The sequence below is a fragment of the Tauraco erythrolophus genome, chromosome 3, assembly GCF_009769465.1.
Source record: "Tauraco erythrolophus isolate bTauEry1 chromosome 3, bTauEry1.pri, whole genome shotgun sequence".
In the NCBI taxonomy this organism is placed as follows: Eukaryota; Metazoa; Chordata; class Aves; order Musophagiformes; family Musophagidae; genus Tauraco; species Tauraco erythrolophus.
Window position 1 is genome coordinate 101,594,495 of NC_141467.1, and position 17,776 is coordinate 101,612,270.

At 41.4% G+C, this 17,776-nt stretch overlaps 1 protein-coding gene across 1 annotated transcript in view; it reads left to right on the plus strand.

Moving 5' to 3' along the window:
* DENND3 (DENN domain containing 3) overlaps positions 1-17,776 on the plus strand; it is a 43,334-nt gene that overhangs the window by 12,118 nt on the left and 13,440 nt on the right. The window contains exons 5-12 of the mRNA XM_086609586.1: positions 500-611; positions 2,234-2,353; positions 3,794-4,012; positions 5,685-5,806; positions 6,265-6,420; positions 11,037-11,133; positions 16,150-16,253; positions 16,561-16,742. Coding sequence (XP_086465712.1) covers positions 500-611; positions 2,234-2,353; positions 3,794-4,012; positions 5,685-5,806; positions 6,265-6,420; positions 11,037-11,133; positions 16,150-16,253; positions 16,561-16,742 — 1,112 coding nt within the window. The remainder of the gene's footprint in view (positions 1-499; positions 612-2,233; positions 2,354-3,793; positions 4,013-5,684; positions 5,807-6,264; positions 6,421-11,036; positions 11,134-16,149; positions 16,254-16,560; positions 16,743-17,776) is intronic.

Here is a 17,776-nt window from a genome sequence, read left to right on the forward strand (position 1 = left end):
ACTTAACATTTTGCAGTCTTACCTCTTTAGCTGCAGTTAAGCCCATGTCTACAACCTCTTTTCTCCTCTGATGCTGTTTTCCATCCTAGAGCTGATGTCTGGTGCTTGGGATGGGAGAAGCACCATGGCACTATGTTGCAGCTGTGAATGTTTTGCTCCTCAAGCGATCTCTGTAAGACACTTTCTTTAGCTGGATCTCACCTCTAGGTTTTCTTTGCCATCGTGAGACCCAGTGTGCCATCTGCATCCTCTGATATATATGATGCAGTAGTATGTTATGCATGGAAATAAAAAAACCTGCTTCTGACACAGCAGCATCGTTAAAATTAAATGGAGCTGCTAAAGTATCCAATAAAGTAGAAATCAGTTAGCTGCAATAATAGCTTCACTGCTCCTAATATTTTGTTCTATTTTTTAGTTCTAGGTTATCAGCAGAAAGGCTTTTTTCTTCTGTTTGCATGTTACTGCTTGTAAGTAATTTTCTGTAATTTAATTTCAGCTTACTAGAGCAACTGCGACCTTTCAAGGATTTAGATGTCGAGGAGCACATAAAAGAATTTACAGCAAAATTATTTTTAATACCCAGCCCGCCACCAGGACCACTCCACTTGGTAATTACTGATGCTGAATTTCATAATTACTTTAACATTATGTGTTACAAGGCACTAAGATGTTATTTTCTACTAATTGGGGAACATTCTTCACTGTCAAGTCAGAGATTTTACTTGTTGATATAAAACTGATGTCAAACCTGTGCTTTGAAAATATGGCACAGGTTTGACATAATATACATTATGAGTACATGAAATAAGTGTGACCAGTGTACAGGCTTGAGCACTGGCACACCAGTTGGCCATGGTGTTTCATTTTTAATACTCTTCTGGGAAGGATTTGGCTCATGCCAACCAATTACTGTCTGAAATGGTGCCTGGGCAGGGCTGGGGACAGTATAATCTAGCTTTTGGTTTCTAGAGGAGCAGCGCACATAATCTCTACTACAAGTGGTTGGAAGCTGCAGTCTGTAGCTGCTCTGTAAGACTGGAGGCTCACCTTTCACCTGAACGATGTGCCATTGCCATGTCGTTGAATACACATGGATAAGCTCCAGTAAATCATATAACTATCACTCAACTGAAGTGTGGGAGTTCCTGATCTTGTGTCTGATATCAAGATGCCTGATGTAGATGCTTATGGCTGCAATCTTGATTGTGTGATGGGTGGGCATGCAGCTGTGGGACTGAGAAGTAGCACAGTCCCTGTGAGAGAAAAGAGGCCGAGGAAATCAGTTGCTGGAACAACACATACAGATCTGGACTTACTCTTGTGTCTGAATGTCTCTGGGGAAGCAGAACTGTGTGTGGTGGATTATATGTTCTGGTGAGTGGATTAAACGTTCTACTGCCTGGATAAGACCTCGCTGAGAGGAGCAACTCACACAAACATTTGTATTCAGTGTAAAAGCTGAGATGTGTGGGCTGTATTTTCTTCTTTGTAACCCTTCCCAAGTCAAGCTGTGTGTTAGCTGAGTCAGTGATTTCAGCACGCTCTCTTTTGTCTGCTGAAATGGCTCCGAGAGAAGGAGTGCTCCAGCCGTGGATTTCTCCTTAGCTGCTTTCCTTGACCTTGGGATGAGGGGTTAGGAGTGGAGGAAAAAACAGCATAGCTGGAAAATTGTCTGAATGGTTCGCTAAACCAGCTGCTGAGTGCTGAAATATGCAGCACATGCAGGATGTGGCCCCCAGAGATTTGAGCTGGAGGATTTGAAACGCTGAAAGAGCGCATTCGTTTTGACTTGTTCTGGTTTATCGTGAGCACCTGTGCTCAGTTCACTTGTTCATATTTTTTCTATTTCCTGTATGAATTTTATCAGTACTTTTGATTTCTCAGTTGTATCTACAAATATAAGCTCCATTATTTTAATATACTTATAATCAAGCAAGTTTAATTCTGTTAAAAGTGTGTAGGTGTATATATATTTATGTATTTAAAGGTTTATTGGCTAAACAACCTATGAGAATGAAAGGAGACAAAGTCCATGTTAATATTTCAAGCTAGTTATTATGTCTTTTAATATTTCCCTTTCTTTCTATTTCAGTTTTCTGCAGTATGCAAATACCTGTCTTCTTGCTCTCAATTAATGTTCATAGTTTGTAGTTGGAACTAAAATCCTGACTTAAATGTGTTGTGGGGACGTTTTTGTTAAGAAGTAAATACAAAACATCTGTTATTACAGGTATTTAATATGAAACCACTTCAAATAATAATTCCTTCACGAGAGGATCCAGACAGTCCAATTATTGACTTGGATCTTCATCTTCCGTTGCTGTGTTTCAAGCCAGAGCAGGTGCTGCAGGTAAAATGAAACTTTAAAATGTATTAGAGATTGACAGCAGTGGTAATTTGTGGTTTTCAAAAAAAATCAAGATGTTTAGCTACCTAAAAAACATTATAAACCCAGGAATTCAGAGTAGTGGTAGTTCTGCATGTTAGAGATATGGCACAATAAAATATACTGCTTATTAAGATATTTTGTTATTTATAGACCAGATCAGATTAAGGCATATTGGATTCTTTTCTCCTGTGGTTTAGCAATTAGGAGCTAAATTTCTTAAGCATATATTTGAAACTATAAATGCCCAAGGTGACTGACAGATTTTACTTTGAATTCTCATAAAATGCATTTTTACATGATTCATAAGGAGTCTTTTGATGTGTAAGAGAAGGACCTGTAGGATGGATTGGTAACAGTTGGTGTTCTCATATAAATAAAACAGAAATGGTGTAGAAAGCCAAGAAAATACCAAAAGCTGTTTGCAAAGAATTTTTTTTAGTGCTTCATAGAATCATACGATAACTTTGGTTTGAAGCATCCTTTGTAGGTTTCCTGATCAATTCCCTGCTCAAAGGCCACCTGTGAAGTTAAATTAGGTTGCTCAAGGTCATTAGTTATTGGTGCCACTTGCACAAGCAGGTTGGAGGCCTCTTTCCAGGGATGATTGTAAACTTCAGTCCTGAGAGTAGGCAGTACTGGCTTATTTTTTTGGATATGACCATTTTTCCACTCATGTGGGCTTCATGTGCATGTTATGAATAAAACTCTTTCAAATCTTAGAATGGTCCTCTGCAACTTGTACATCTTTGAGCATGGAGTTTTATGCGTTAGCACATCTGTGAGATGTCCCATGTGTGCCATTAGTCATCCTGGCTTGAATTCATCCCACTTAACTTGAGGAACCTGAGTTTGGTGCTTAGATGTCGTTGGGTCCCTCTCTGTCAGTGGAAAAGGGTGGACATCTCCAGATGTTTCCTGAGGGGCTCTGTGAAAGCACAGCTCTCCAGTGGCACTATAAGGAACATGACTATCTATTGTCTTGAGTAGATGTTTGGCTGAGATGTCTAGAACCTAGATGGTCTTTGTGTTCATCGTGAAAGTTTGCTTGTATTCTTCATCTGGGTACTTTTTACAGACAATTTACAGTCTAACACTGTGAAAGAAAGGCAACAGGTCTTCTCAAGAACTGTAGCTAAGTCCTACCCTCATTGACATGGGTGGCAAAACTCTCATTGACTTCCACTGTCACTGAAATTTTCTCTCCTTTTCTGTTTTCCTCTCTTCTTAGTTTTGTAGGAATCCTTAAGGGGATGTTATTTCAATTGATAAATATGTAAGGTGGATATTAAAATACACAACTTGCGAGGCTGAGTTTCACAACCACATGAACTATTTGTGCATATCTTGTATGTTCTAGATACAACTCTTTGTAAACATTTAGCATTTTGGTTTTTTTTCCAGATTATGACCTGTATTTTGACTGAGCAGAGAATAGTTTTCTTCTCTTCTGATTGGGCCCTGCTGACACTCATTGCTGAATGCTTTATGTTGTACCTTCATCCTCTTCAATGGCAACACACTTTTGTGCCGATTCTGGCTCGTCAAATGCTGGATTTTGTAATGGCCCCAACATCTTTTCTTATGGGCTGTCATATTGGTCATTTTGAAGAAGTTAGCACGGTATGTTGTAGACTATTACCAGTCTTGCTGTTTGCTTTCAGTGCATTTTTGTCTTTCAGATGCATCTAGAAACTTGCTTCTGTTATATAAATATGTTTATATAGGTGTGAGAAGTGAAGAAATCGAAAGTAATGGAGCCATACTGATGTGAGCACTGGCTTACTGGAAGAAGTTTAGTGTTGTATCCCTTACTTTTCTTTTCTTTGCAGGATAATACCATTTTTCTTGTGTGAGTTCAGGTTTCATTTAGAGAAAAATTCTACTTGCATGTCATTTGTGTAGTATAAATAGTTTCCCTTCAGATCAGGGAGGTTATTTTTGGCTCAGAGTTGTGTGAGGTGAATCAGATGTCTTCTCCAGGCATCTGGGTTAAGAATTTAGCATGCACTTGAAAATACTCTAATGATGCTGCTGTTTCCCATAGTGGAGTTAAATATTTAATAAAATAAGAAAGAAAAAGCAGTGTAAGGAATATAATTTCACAGGTTTTGAAGGTTTTTTTTGTCTTCTTTTTTTCAGAATCTTATTTAATTAAGCCTCTTTCAGTGGGTAACGTTAATCTTGCTTGCCTGAAAAGATTTAAAAAAAACTCACCTTCATAGTGGAGGGCTAATGGGAATATACTTTTTTGAGGGTGTCACATAGGGTTTCTATAATTGTTCGAAATCGAACACAGAAAAATTGAATAAATTTATAGTAGATGACTCCATCTGGTTATAAGTCAAAGTTAAACTGGCTATCTAGGCAAGTCCAAAATGAACAAAGAATTAAGTTAAAAATCAAGCAGATAAATATTTATTTTAGTTAGCAGTAAGATGATGTCACTATCAGAAATAAATGCAGATGAGAGAACACACTTTGATATAATTTGAAAGACTTTATGTTTGCTTATATGCATGCTGTATTGCAGACTGATCTTTAAGGTTATTAGAATTGCAAACTGAGAGATTATAGAATCATAGAATGGTTTGGGTTGGAAGGGACCTCAAAGATGATCTAGTTCCAACCCCCCTGCCATGGGCAGGGACACCCTCCACTACACCAGTTTGCCCAAAGCCTCATCCAACCTGGCCTTGAACACTTCCAGGGATGGGGCAGCCACAACTTCTCTGGGCAACCTGTTCCAGTGCCTCACCACCCTCTGAGTGAAAAATTTCTTCTTTAGATCTAATCTAAGATCATCATGGGCTTTACCTCCATGTGACTTGTTGTGCATTAGCTTGTGTTTTTGTATTTGAGACTAATGTATAAACTCTCTCTCTCCCTGCCAGCCCACGAGGTAAGCAGAGGAGTAAATGGTGAATGGAGAAAGCTTTCCAAGAGCTTCTTTGTGTGCAGATGTACGGCTTTGTACATATCCTCATAATGTATAGCTTTTCAAGGATGGGCTTAGAGATCCAGTATTAATTTAATACTACATGAAGAGCATATTATTAGGTTACTAAATGTTTAGGTGCTGAGATTAGTCTCTATTCATTTAGTGACATTTACTTTTCTTGAAAGTAATGGTTTAGTTATTCATCCAGTCTTCTAGTTGGGGGAAAAAAGTCAATCCTTTTCCAGTTTACCTCCTTGCTGAAATAATTCATTGTCTGAGGAGTACATAAAGGAGAAGTAAATGTATTTACAATATAAGTATATTTACAGTCATTCTGTTTTCTTTTGTTAAAAGGAAGCCGAAGATTTAATTCTAATTAATATAGATAATGGTGATATTACACATTCAAAAATGGTTGAAGAGGAACCTGAAATTCCAGATGTTCCAGCACAAGCAGCAGAAACTTTCATAAAAAGGTGAAAAGGTGTTGAAGTTGTGTTTGTCTTGGGAAGAGGGCATGATTTATGCACTAACTTTTTTATTTTGTATTACTAATTATTATCTTACATTATTTCATTCATGTAAAACCACTATTTGATAAGGGCAAATTGAAAATTTCAGTTAATTAATAAACAAGTAACTTTAAGTAGTCGTAATCATAACCATGTTATTTTGCAATACCTGGAATGCTTTTTTCTCTTTTTATTACTGATACTGATTATTCTCTGAACTTTACTGTTCTTTACACAGCAGACTGAGTGCTCTGTGATTTACATGTCCTAGTAGAACTTCCAGGAATCTCGTTAGCTTGTCAACACTTGCAAATCCTTTCTCTACCTGTCAGATGTGTGAGTGAGGCCTAAACGACTTTTTCTTTAAAAGGTATGAAAAAAATCGTTGGTGTTAGCATGTAACTTGATTCTCCTCCGTGTAGAGTGGAGAGTCTTCAGCTGCATTATGATCTAGAGCTCTGCCACCTCCGAACCAGCACAGATCTTGGTGAACTCCAAATGCGCAGAAGGGCTTGGCAGCAGAAACTGAATACAGAAGTTCAGGAAATGACTTTGCAGTTAATTGTTAATATCTTCAGGTGAGTGGATGTAGTACTTTTTATTATAAGAACATATGGTACTGGTTGACACTTCCACTGTCACTGGAAATACTCTTGTCTGTCTTAAGAGATTTACAAAATATCCATAAGGTTTTGCGAGGGAATACGAGAAGAAGGTCCTGCTAGCCTGCTGGAATATCAATAGTTAATGTATTGGGGTACATATACGTTAGCACATCTAGATAAACCTGTTCTAGCACCTTGCTAGCACATCTTAGATAAAACTGTTCTAATTTTGAACTTGTATGTCTCTCGTATGAAGATTCCAGGAAGAGAAGTGCAGTCCTCATATTTCATAATCGGGAAAAGCTTAAGGCACAGTAGGGATATCAGTTTGTAACTGGACACAGTCTTGGTCATTCTTGTTAGAGGAAAATGATTTCAAACTGGGACAGGGTAGAAGGGCTGAAAGCAGGATTGGGAGTTCAGAACACCTGGGTGTGTTTCGACTAACTGAACAAATGCTGAGAATGGATAAGATATCTGGAGAGTGAAACCACTGGAGAATGAAGGAGGGAGAGGAGCTATTCAAGCTCCAGGACACTGTGTTGGCATAAGAAATACTGGGTATTGGATGTGGCTGGGACTGACATTTTAATAATGAGTAGGTTTTGTTGGTTGTTTTCTTTTTTTCCTAGAAAAAGGTCCAGCTATGTGAATTTTCCTTGTTCTTAATCTAATATAATGTGTTGATACCCACAGTTGCTTTATCTTATCCATCCGGGTACTGCTTATAAATCCTGCTGCTATTTGCTTGTATTTGGGGAGGGAACGTAAGTGCCAGGTGATTTGTGCAAAAAAGCGCAGCGAATGGATGACCGATTGGCACATGCTTCATTTTTTGTTTATGTAGATACTAACATACTTGACCATGAAAGTGAAACTGCCTGCCTGGTATTTCTAAGGAATCTTGTTATATGGACAGAGGTCTGCAAATAGCTGTGCAGGTAACCATCCCCAGCTATTTCTTGCTGCCTCTTTCTGGAGATGGTGCTCCCCTCTGGATCTGATACCAAATTGCTCACGTGAATATTCCCTGACGTTTCGGTCAGAAGGGGCTGGGTTAATTTATACAGTCTGAACACCAGGTTTCTGTTAACCTGCCTGCTTTTGTTGGATCAGCTTAGGGAGTGTTCACACAAATAGCTGGGCCTTCCAAGAGGACAATAGCTGCTGGGTGTGGAGCACAGAACAGACTTCACAGCTAGCTGGATATGGAAACTGAAATGCATTTACAACTTGATGTGCTGCCACTGTGGAATTTGGTGGATTTCAGTGTTTGGCAACATTATGTTCCAGGTGAAGATGAGGATAAATGCATTTTGCTGCTAACAGCTTCAGCTCTTTAATGCACTAAATACTTGGGTACAAAAAATAAACAGATGCTTTGCTCTCTAGGAGTTAATATGTTTTGCAAAGGGATTGATTCTTCTCTTGCTTTCTTTCTCTTTCTCTTCCTCTTCAAACTTTCTTTCTTTGTTCTTTTTTTCAGCCTTGTTTCTTCTATCTTCTAATGCTATACCTACCAGCGTCCTGGAGTGAAGGAAAGTAAATCTCTGATGCAGTTGTGCTGCCAGTAGCTACTGTCTTCAGTGAAGCACTGTAGTGTTTCTGTGTGCATGGAGGTTCCATGTTTAAAGCAAAACACGCTAAGTTATGTAAATTATATAGAACTGTACTTTTACTAACCATTTTTTTTTCTGAACCCATATGGCTTGATAAACTGTTAATGGGCTTTTATTAGTGATCTGGAAAGACAAGCATGTATGGACCTGTCAGTTCTCTGCATGGGTACTAGATTCCCTTTTTGTGCTTACGTTCAAATTTTAGCTCACCAACTAATTTTCTTAATTTATGTATTTTCAGGGGAACGTCTTAGTCCTCAATACTCAACATGAGTAGATGAAATAAGATGTAATAATGAAAGGAGCTCTGATTTTAGCCACTTACGTTAAGTTATTTAATCTAGATATGTGTATCTTATTCACAGACTTCAGAGAACAGCTTTTTTCTTGAAAAAAATCCCACTTTCTGCTCCTGAAACAACTTTTTCTACCTCACCTTTAGGGTGCAGAAGTTACTATTGATATCTGATTTTGCAGGGATAGTATAGGGCCTCTGCTGCCTGCTGTAACCATGCATGTACTAAAATCAGAGTCACAGAATGGTTTGGATTGGAAGGGACCTTAAAGATCATCTAGTTTCAACTCCCCTGCCATGTGCAGGGACACCTTCCACTGGACCAGGTTGGTCAAAGCCTCATCCAACCTTAGCTTGAACACTCCCAGGGATGGGGCAGCCACAACTTCTCTGGGCAACCTGTTGCAGTGCCTCACCACCCTCAGAGGGAAGAATTTCTTCCTTAGATCTAATCTAAATCTGCCCTCTTTCAGTCTAAAGCCATTGCCCCTTGTCCTATCACTACACGCCCTTGTCAAAAGTCCCTCTCCAGCTTTCCTGTAGGGCCCCTTTAAGTACTGGAAGGCTGCTAGAAGGTCTCTCTGGAGCCTTCTCTTCTCCAGGCTGAACAGCCCCAACTCTCTCAGCCTGTCTTCATAGTAGAGGTGATCCAGCCCTCGGATCATCTTTATGGCCCTCTGGACTCGCTCCAACTGATCAGTGTCCTTCTGATGTTGGGGTTGTATGCCTTGGTTCTTTCTCCCTTTCTCTTTTGTTTCAGTAGTTCAGCCTCTTTAGTTTAGGACCATTTCCAGTTACTGCTGGCTTTATAAACAGAGTTTGAGAGTTGTCGTGGCTCAGCCCAGCCAGCGGCTCAGCTACCGCGTGGTCGCTCGCTCACTCCTCCCCATCAGTGCGGTGGACAGGAGAAGAATGTAACAAAAGGCCCAAGGGTTGAGATAAGAACAGGGAGAGAGCATTCACCAACCATGGCCCCATGCAGAACAGGCTTAGCTTGGGGACAAATCAGTTTAATTCAGTAATGGTTACTTGAGAGGATAACAACAAACAGCCAGATCTTGAAAGCACCTTCTCCCCACCTCTCTCTTCTTCCCAGCAATACCTCCTCTCCCAGTGACACGGGGGGATGGAGGGCTGCAGGTCAGTTCGTTCTTTCTGCTGCTCCTTTCTTAAAGGAAAAAGATTCCTGACACTCTTTTCCCCTGCTCCAATGGATCCCCTATTCTTGGGACTGACTGCTCTGTCCCACAGACTTCTCTAATGTGAGTCCTTCCTGCAGGATGCAATCCTGACCCATCAGATTGCTCCAATGTGGGCTCTTCCCCACAGAGTCACAGCTTCTTAAGGAGCTGCCATCTGCTCCGGCGTGGGGTTTTCCATGGACTTCAGATGCATCTCCAGTTTGTCATCAGTCTCCAGCAACCTGCTAAGATAATTCTCCACGCCCCCCCTCAGGCTCAGCCATCCCCGCTCCAGCGCGGGCTCTCCCCGGGCTGCGGTGGGTCTGTGCCCCACAGCCTGCCATGGCTGCAGGGGCCGCTGCCCCTCCCCGCGGGCTGAGGGCGATCCCCGCTCCGGCACCTCCTCCCGCCCCACCGCACTGACCGCGGGCCGTGGGGCCGTTTCTCTCCGTCTCAGCCCTCTCTCTGCTGCAGCCGTGCTGGGTCTGGTGAACCTCGGCAGTCCCAGGAGGATGAACTCCACCCAGCAGGCGGCCCTGGGAGCGGGGCACTTGGGAGTCTCCAAGTTGCACCACCACGGCCATCTCCAGTTGGGTGACAGCGGCCAGTGCAGGGGGGCTGCAGCTGCCCACCCAGGAGGCCAGGGCAGGGGGGCAGCCCCCTGCCTCCCCCCTCTCTTCTCTGCGGGTCCGAGCCTGGTTTGGGCTCCTTTGTCCCTGTCTTAAATATGACATTTGCAGAGGGTGATGGGGGGGTCTTACCTGGCCAGAGGGTGATGGGGGGGGGGGGGGGTGTCCAACCTGGCCAGAGGGTGATGGGAGGTCTGACCTGGCCAGAGGCTGATCCAACTGGTTTTGGAGCCCGGGAAGTTTTTTTGCAGCTACTTACAGTGGCCATCTCTGCAACCCCTCCCATGCTACCAAAAGCCCATTGCATAAACCCAGCACAGGAGTGCAGCAAAAAATCATGTAATCTAAAACATTTCATCTGCGTGTTACAGATGCAACGTAGTGGGACAGTATGAGGTCAGATCACATCTTTCAAATTGCCTGTGCAGACAGATACACTTGTCTTTTTAGTGCTCCAGGTGGGCTGAAACTGTGATTCAGGAACTGTGTATGTAGATGTAATTCCAGGATTGGAGCCCAAGTCATGACTTAAATTGTAGATTCTCTTCTGTGGGTTGCTAAAATTGATCCCGCAGACTCTTAAGTGAATTTACTGATTTAAGATGGCAGTGGCAGCAAGTAGCCTGTCTTACTTCTTACAAGAGTTTGCATTCTTTTTCTGTGATTCAGTAACTCAGACTTGTTCATTAAAATTAAGTTTGCGTTCTCATGCTGCAGCATAATTCTATTTTGCCTTCTCATGCTGCAGCATATTTCTATTTTGTCTTCTGATATTTCTAGTAGTACCAGTGGGCTGCTGCTATGGCAAAATTGCAACTTGCTTACAAGTCTCCAAGCATATTTATCTATTTATTTTTGTCTCCAGGGAGGTAAAAGACCATCTAAATTATGAACATAGAGTATTTAACAGTGAAGAATTTCTGAAAACAAGGGCAATCGGAGACCAGCCATTTTACAAAAAGGTAAACTCAATGTTAAATATGTTGTGACTCTCTGTTATTAGTCTGTATTTTAGGATTAATATCAAAAATTAATAGAATGGTCAGAGTTTTGTCTGTGTGGTAGTGTTGAACCACCAGCTTTCACATAATGCTTTACCAAATTTATTTTATTTACTGAAAACAGATACAATAGTAGATAGCACTTTGGAGAACAAGATGCTATGTAATTCCAGAGCAAATTAAATGTAATTCCTTGGGGATGAAGTTAACCTATGGCAGATGGTCAATAAAGCTACATCAATTATATTTTAAGCAGAGGCACCTGTCCAAGCTGTTTGGATTACAGCCCATACGTAGACATGAGTTTTCAGCAAGCCCGTGAGCACAGCAGAAGGGAGCTCAAATGGCACAGACTGAAGTACCTGCTTTGTCTGCAGCCTGAGCAACAGGGCATGGAGTTGACCGTGGCTGCTTGGCTCCGGGCCATGAGCCTGTTTCCTACAATAAGTCACAGCGAACATGTGCTGCTGGCTCCGAGCACGTGAGTGGCACTGGTGTCCTTGGGGCCTGCAGAGCGACAGGGCATGCGGGACATGGGTTGATTTAGCTTACATGTGCTTTACCAGGTAGTATAACTGTAGCTTGCTTTTATGTGCTGGTGAAGCCCATGAAGTAATACCCCAATAGTGCATAGAATCAATGAATGGTTTGGGTTGGAAAGGACCTCCAAGGTCATCTAGTTCCATCCCCCCTGCCATGGGCAGGGACACCCTCCACTACACCAGGTTGCCCAAAGCCTCATCCAGCCTGGCCTTGGGCCAGGCCTGATAGTGCCAGAGGCTAAAGGACAACCTGAAATCCCTACTCAGTTTTTCTTAGCCCTCCTGCTAGCTCAGCTTATTAGATACTCATCTGAGTTTGAAACCTTGTAGAGGTGTGGAGTTTTTCCCTATAAGCCCTGAGTCTCTCTTGCACCTGCCCTGATCAGCTTCATCCTTCCTTTAGCCTAAGCCTGATCTACAGAAGCTGTGAAATGACTCAGTTTTCATCCAGTGTGTGCAGTGAACCAGGTTTTTGTGAAGGGTGCAGGTCTGTTGTCTTCTGGAGCACAGACAGTACTGGTGTGTGAGTCTGCCTTTTATGTCATGGCTTTGTGTATCCTAAGGAAATAGGGTGGGTTTAATTTCTCATTAAAATGAGAGCGTCTTGGTCACCAGACTGGAGGATTTAGAGCAGTTCTTCATGCCTTTGGTGTAGGACTGTCACGAAGCATCAAAGCTTGGACTTCCTTTCAGTGAGAAGGAAGGAAAAAGGAAGGGGGAACAGAAGGAAAGGAGCAGGAAGAGGAAGAGAGACTAAGCACTTGGATTCCTGTAACAGTATCTTGCAATGTTAGGGTACTTTGCCCAGAAGTGGGAAGGTTGAGAGTTTCATCCTTGCAGTTGAGACGGGTACTTTACATTAAGATGTTTGCACCTGATTAGCTTAATTAATTGAAAGCAAATATTGATTTAAACTGTTGTGTACGTGAAAAACAGAATTTACATGTTTTAAGGGTTTGTGTCTAGCCACGTACAGTGTTCTAGGAGATTTCGGTCTTGATGCAGCAAGCCAAAATTCAAGGTTATAAACTCTTGTGATTTTTTTTTTGTCATGTTTATTAATCAAATAAAAGGTTTACCTTAGTTAAATGAAAAATATAATTGTTTGGAAAACTGTTACCCTGAACTGAGAAAGATCCAGACAGGCTGGATCGATGGGCCAAGGCCGATTGTATGAGGTTCAACATGGCTGAGTGCTGGGTCCTGTGCTTGGGTCACCACAATCCCGTGCAACGCTACAGACTTGCTGAAGAGTGGCTGGAAAGCTTCCCAGTGGAAAACAACCTGAGGGTATTGGTCAATAGCTTGCAGAATATGAGCCAGCAGTGTGCCCAGGTGGCCAAGAAGGCCAATAGCATCCTGGATTGTATCAGAAACAGTGTGGCCAGCAGGACTAGAGAAGTGATTGTACCCCCATACTCAGCACTGGTGAGGCTGCACCTCAAACACTGTGTTCAGTTTCTAGCCCCTCACTACAAGAAAGACATTGAGGTGCTGGAGTGTGTCCAAGGAAGGGTGCTGAAGCTGGTGAAGGGTCTGGAGCACAAGTCCTATGAGGAGCAGCTGAGGGAACTGGGGTTGTTTAGCCTGGAGAAAAGGAGGCAAGGGGAGACCTTATCGCTCTCCAAAACTACCTGAAAGGAGGTCGTAGCGAGGTGGGTGTTGGTCTCTTCTCCACAGTAACAAGTGATGGGACAAGAGGAAATGGCCTCAAGTTGCACCAGGCGAGGTTTATATTGGATATTAGGAAAAATTGCACTGGAACAGGCTGCCCAGGGAAGTGGTTGAGTGACCATCTCAGGAGGTATTTTGAAGACATGTAGATGCGGTGCTTAGGGTCATGGTTTGGTGGTGGACTTGGCAGTGTTAGTATACAAGACATCTTTCTCAGCTTCTTTCACCCTTTGATGCAATTTACATGGTAGTTTTTAACAGATACTTTATTTAAAGTAGTTTCTAACCTTCTGTAAGACATGTTGTGCTGTTAAATTTAAGCTTCTCAAAAGTAAAAATTACTGAGTTGTATCTTCATTTTTTTTGGTGATACTGCAGCTTCTTTAACAAACCTGTGGATCAAAGCAGAGATTTAACAAGTGCAGCTGCCATTTTACATTTGCTTGGAATTACGTTCCGTGGGTGCATACGAACGTTCCAGAGGCTTCCTTTGCTGCTAGAATTTGGCTCTCTGGAGTAACTGGTTTACACCTGGCAGAAAGATCTCCATTAACATCAACAGGCTGTGGTTGATAACAACACCTTTTTTGTTTCCTGTTTTGTTTCCTCCTTCAAACATATGATAAAAAGAGTTTCTGAACATTGGTTTAAAGGAGACGTCAGTGTATGAAGTGATCAGAAAAGTATCTCATTTTACTTCAGCGGTGGTTGCCAAACTTGGCCCAATATCCGGCAATTCAAAGATAACAAACTGATGAATCCTAAATAGGAAATAAGGTTTGTTGGATAAAGCTTGCAACACTAGCAAACGTTCTTAAACCCAAACAAACGAAAAGGAAAAATTAAAAAGAACCTATTAACACGTCATCAGGAGAGAAATTAATTGGACATGTTCTGACCAGGATTTCAAGATAATAGAGAGGATTTAAACGTTTTCAGTAGCACTTTCTAGTGCTATGAATTAAATAGTGGTGATTTTATGAATTTAAATTTAAAATCAGTTTCAAATTCAGATGTGCAGTTTTAAGAAGAGCTTTGAGCAGTCGATTCACTTAAATGCTAAGTAACATAGTGGCAGGTTTGCTTTCCATTAAGTGTTAGAAGATAACACACTATGGAGTAGTTACCAGTAGTACCTAGAATTGTACTGCAAGAATTCCAAAAACCTTAGAAAGGACTCTCAGTTCCTGCAGCTTGTCGTCTCCTGCAGGTATAATTGCCAGCAAAATATGCCATCTGCTGGAGAAGTCCTTAAAAGCAGAAGTCTTAATGCTTTTGGAGATGCCATTTTGCAGAATACGATGCAAATGGGGTGATGAAGGCATCTTGAATAAGAATCACAGAATCACAGAATGTCAGGGATTGGAAGGGACCTCAAAGAATCATCTAGTCCAATCCTCCTGCTGGAGCAGGACCACCTAGATCAGATCACACAAGAATGCATGCAGGCGCGTTTTGAACATCTCCAGAGAAGGAGACTCCACAACCTCTCTGGGCAGCCTGTTCCAGTGTTCTGTTACCCTTACTGGGAAGAAGTTCTTCCTCCTTTTTAAGCAGAACCTCCTATGTTCCAGCTTATATCTATTTCCCCTTGTCCTATCATTGGGTGCCAGTGAGAAGAGCCTGGCTCCATCCTCATGACAGTCACCCTTTCCATATTTATAAACATGAACAACCTATTTGTTGGTAAAATGTTTCCATTAATTTCACGGTACCTAGATTGCTTATGAATCTTTCTCCTTGGCATTTTAAAAACGTCCTAGAAATACGCTGATGGCTGATCAGTAGGGTTTTGGGGTTGTGGTGTTTTATTGGTGGTTTTTTTTTTTTGTTGGTGTGGTGTTTTGTGTTTTTTTTGTCCTATGATAAACTCCAAGACTAAGAAGGGTACTTCAGGCAAGTCTCTGGGATATGTCATTAATCAAAGTGATTTTTCATAGTCACATTCAAAGATGCAACTGTCTTTCTGTTAGTAAGTTTGTAAAGGCTGGAGATTTTATAATCATAAATACGGGATCCCTCTTTATAACAGTATTATTTCCTGATGAAGCTTGCATTTGATTTTCTGAATGGATTAGTTTTCTGAATTGTTTATTTCAAACAATATCAAGAGCCCTGTGCTAGAACTAACATTTATATAGTACGTGTTGTGTTGCCTCACATCCTAGCTTTCATCCTGTTTTAATTTGCAATGCTGGGAGATGGTAACTTTCTACTCTTTAATTCACACTTAGCATTTTCTATGGTATCCTCTATCCTAAAAGTACCAGTTTGACTTCTTAGAAATTATTTCTGGATGACATGTGGCAATTACCTGAGTAGACAATTGTTTTGAGGGTTACTGGGAGAAAAGATGATTCACTTGTCTTTTCAATTTCATGACATAATGTTAATTTAGCGTGCCACAAACTTCTTATACCAAATCATAGACAGCACTTAGTTATAGGCAGAAAAAAGACTGTTAAACTTGGGTAGCTAAAACTCTGTTTTGCTCATGATTTCTCTTTTTTGTGTGATTTCATCTTGTGGAGACCAGTCTGAGGTTACTGTTTGCCACTAGGCAAATATGATGAAAGTACAGAAGGTGAATGGAAACTGAGTTAGTTTTCTGTTGTTGAAGCTTTCAGATGGTTTTGGTTTTGTGATTGCTAAATTGGAAGTTCTGAGCTTTGCATATGTAAAGGTAATAAAAATGAGCAAAACATGCTAATAAATAAGTAATTTGTAAATGTACCATAGTTAACCAGTTTGTGTCTCACAGGTTTTAGAGACCTACATGTTTCACTCTTTTCTTAAAGCTCGTCTGAACAGAAAGATGGATGCTTTTGCTCGACTTGAGTTGAGTACCCAGTCTGAAGAGGACAGGTAAAGCCTTCTCGTTCCTTAATAGGGTTTTGAATCTTCTGTTGATATCAGTGATAAAAGCCCTTTTGACTCTGTTGGTATGAGATCAGATCATCTGTGAATAAGATCATGACTAATTTATAGGCCATTTAATTAAGATTACTGTAAAAGGGTGATATGAACATGTCCAGGCATGGCTGTTGAAGTTGTGAATTATTACTATAATTGTAATTTAATACTATTATATTAAAAAAAAATCAAGTAGTAATGTAGTGTGTATATATACTGAATTTTAAAATTAGTTATATGTTATCTTTACTTTTCTCAGGTTAAACTTCATGTTTCATACGCCGAGAAGGCTGACTATGGAGAAAATGGCTTCTAAACGATTTAATCCACAGTACATGATGAGTAGGCGTATGGTAATCAGTATGCCTAATCTGCAAGATATCAAGATGCCAGAGGGCCCTACTAGAAATTCCTCACTTCGAAGAATAGAAACAGGCGTTGGTAAGGGAGGAATGTGGTGAACAAATACAGTTTTTTTTCTGTTGTCTTTGAGTGACATCACTGAATAATTTTCACAGAACCAGTGTCAGATACTGAAAAGAAATAGTGAGCTGAGTCATTCGGAGCTGGGGCTCGTCTGCGCTTCTCCTTGCGTGTTAAATCAGTCTGTGGCCTGCTGTAAGTTTTCCTGTACCAGAAAAGACTGATTAGTCACAATAGGACTGATATTCATAGAGTCATAGAATCGTCTGGTTGGAAGAGACCTTCAAGATCATCGAGTCCAACCATTCACCCTGCACTGCCAGGGTCCCTAAACCATGTTGCTCAACACCAAATCCACACGGTTTTTAAACACCTCCAGGGATGGGGATTCCACCACCTCCCTGGGCAGCCTGTTCCAATACTTCACAACCCTCTCTGTAAAGAAATTTTTCCTGATATCTAACCTAAATTTCCCCTGGTGCAACTTGAGGCCATTCCCTCTCGTCCTATCATTCATAACGTGGGAGAAGAGACCGACCCCCATCTCCCTACAGCTTCCTTTCAGGGAATTGTAGAGAGCGATAAGGTCCCCCTTGAGCCTCCTCTTCTCCAGACTGACCAGTCCCAGCTCCCTCAGCCGCTGCTCATAGGACAAGTTCTCTAAACCCTTCACTAGTTTCATTGCCCTTCTCTGAACCCGCTCCAGCACCTCAACGTCCTTCTTGAAGTGAGGGGCCCAAAACTGGACACAGCACTCCAGGTGTGGCCTCACCAGTGCTGAGTGTAGGGGGACAATCACTTCCCTGCTCCTGCTGGCCACACTGTTTCTGATACATGCCAAGATTCCGTTGGCTAAAATGTAGAATTGCCTCCTGAGTCAGGAAGCATGTTCAGTCCTCACCCACCTTGTGTCCAGTTCTCCGCTGCCTTTAAACGTGGGCTTAGGCTCATTGCTGTTTAACAAAGCAAGTCCTGTAGAAACTGCGTGGTTGTTTTTTTCCACGTTTATTTATTTTTATTTTTTTTTATTTCCTATAGTTATTATCAGATTA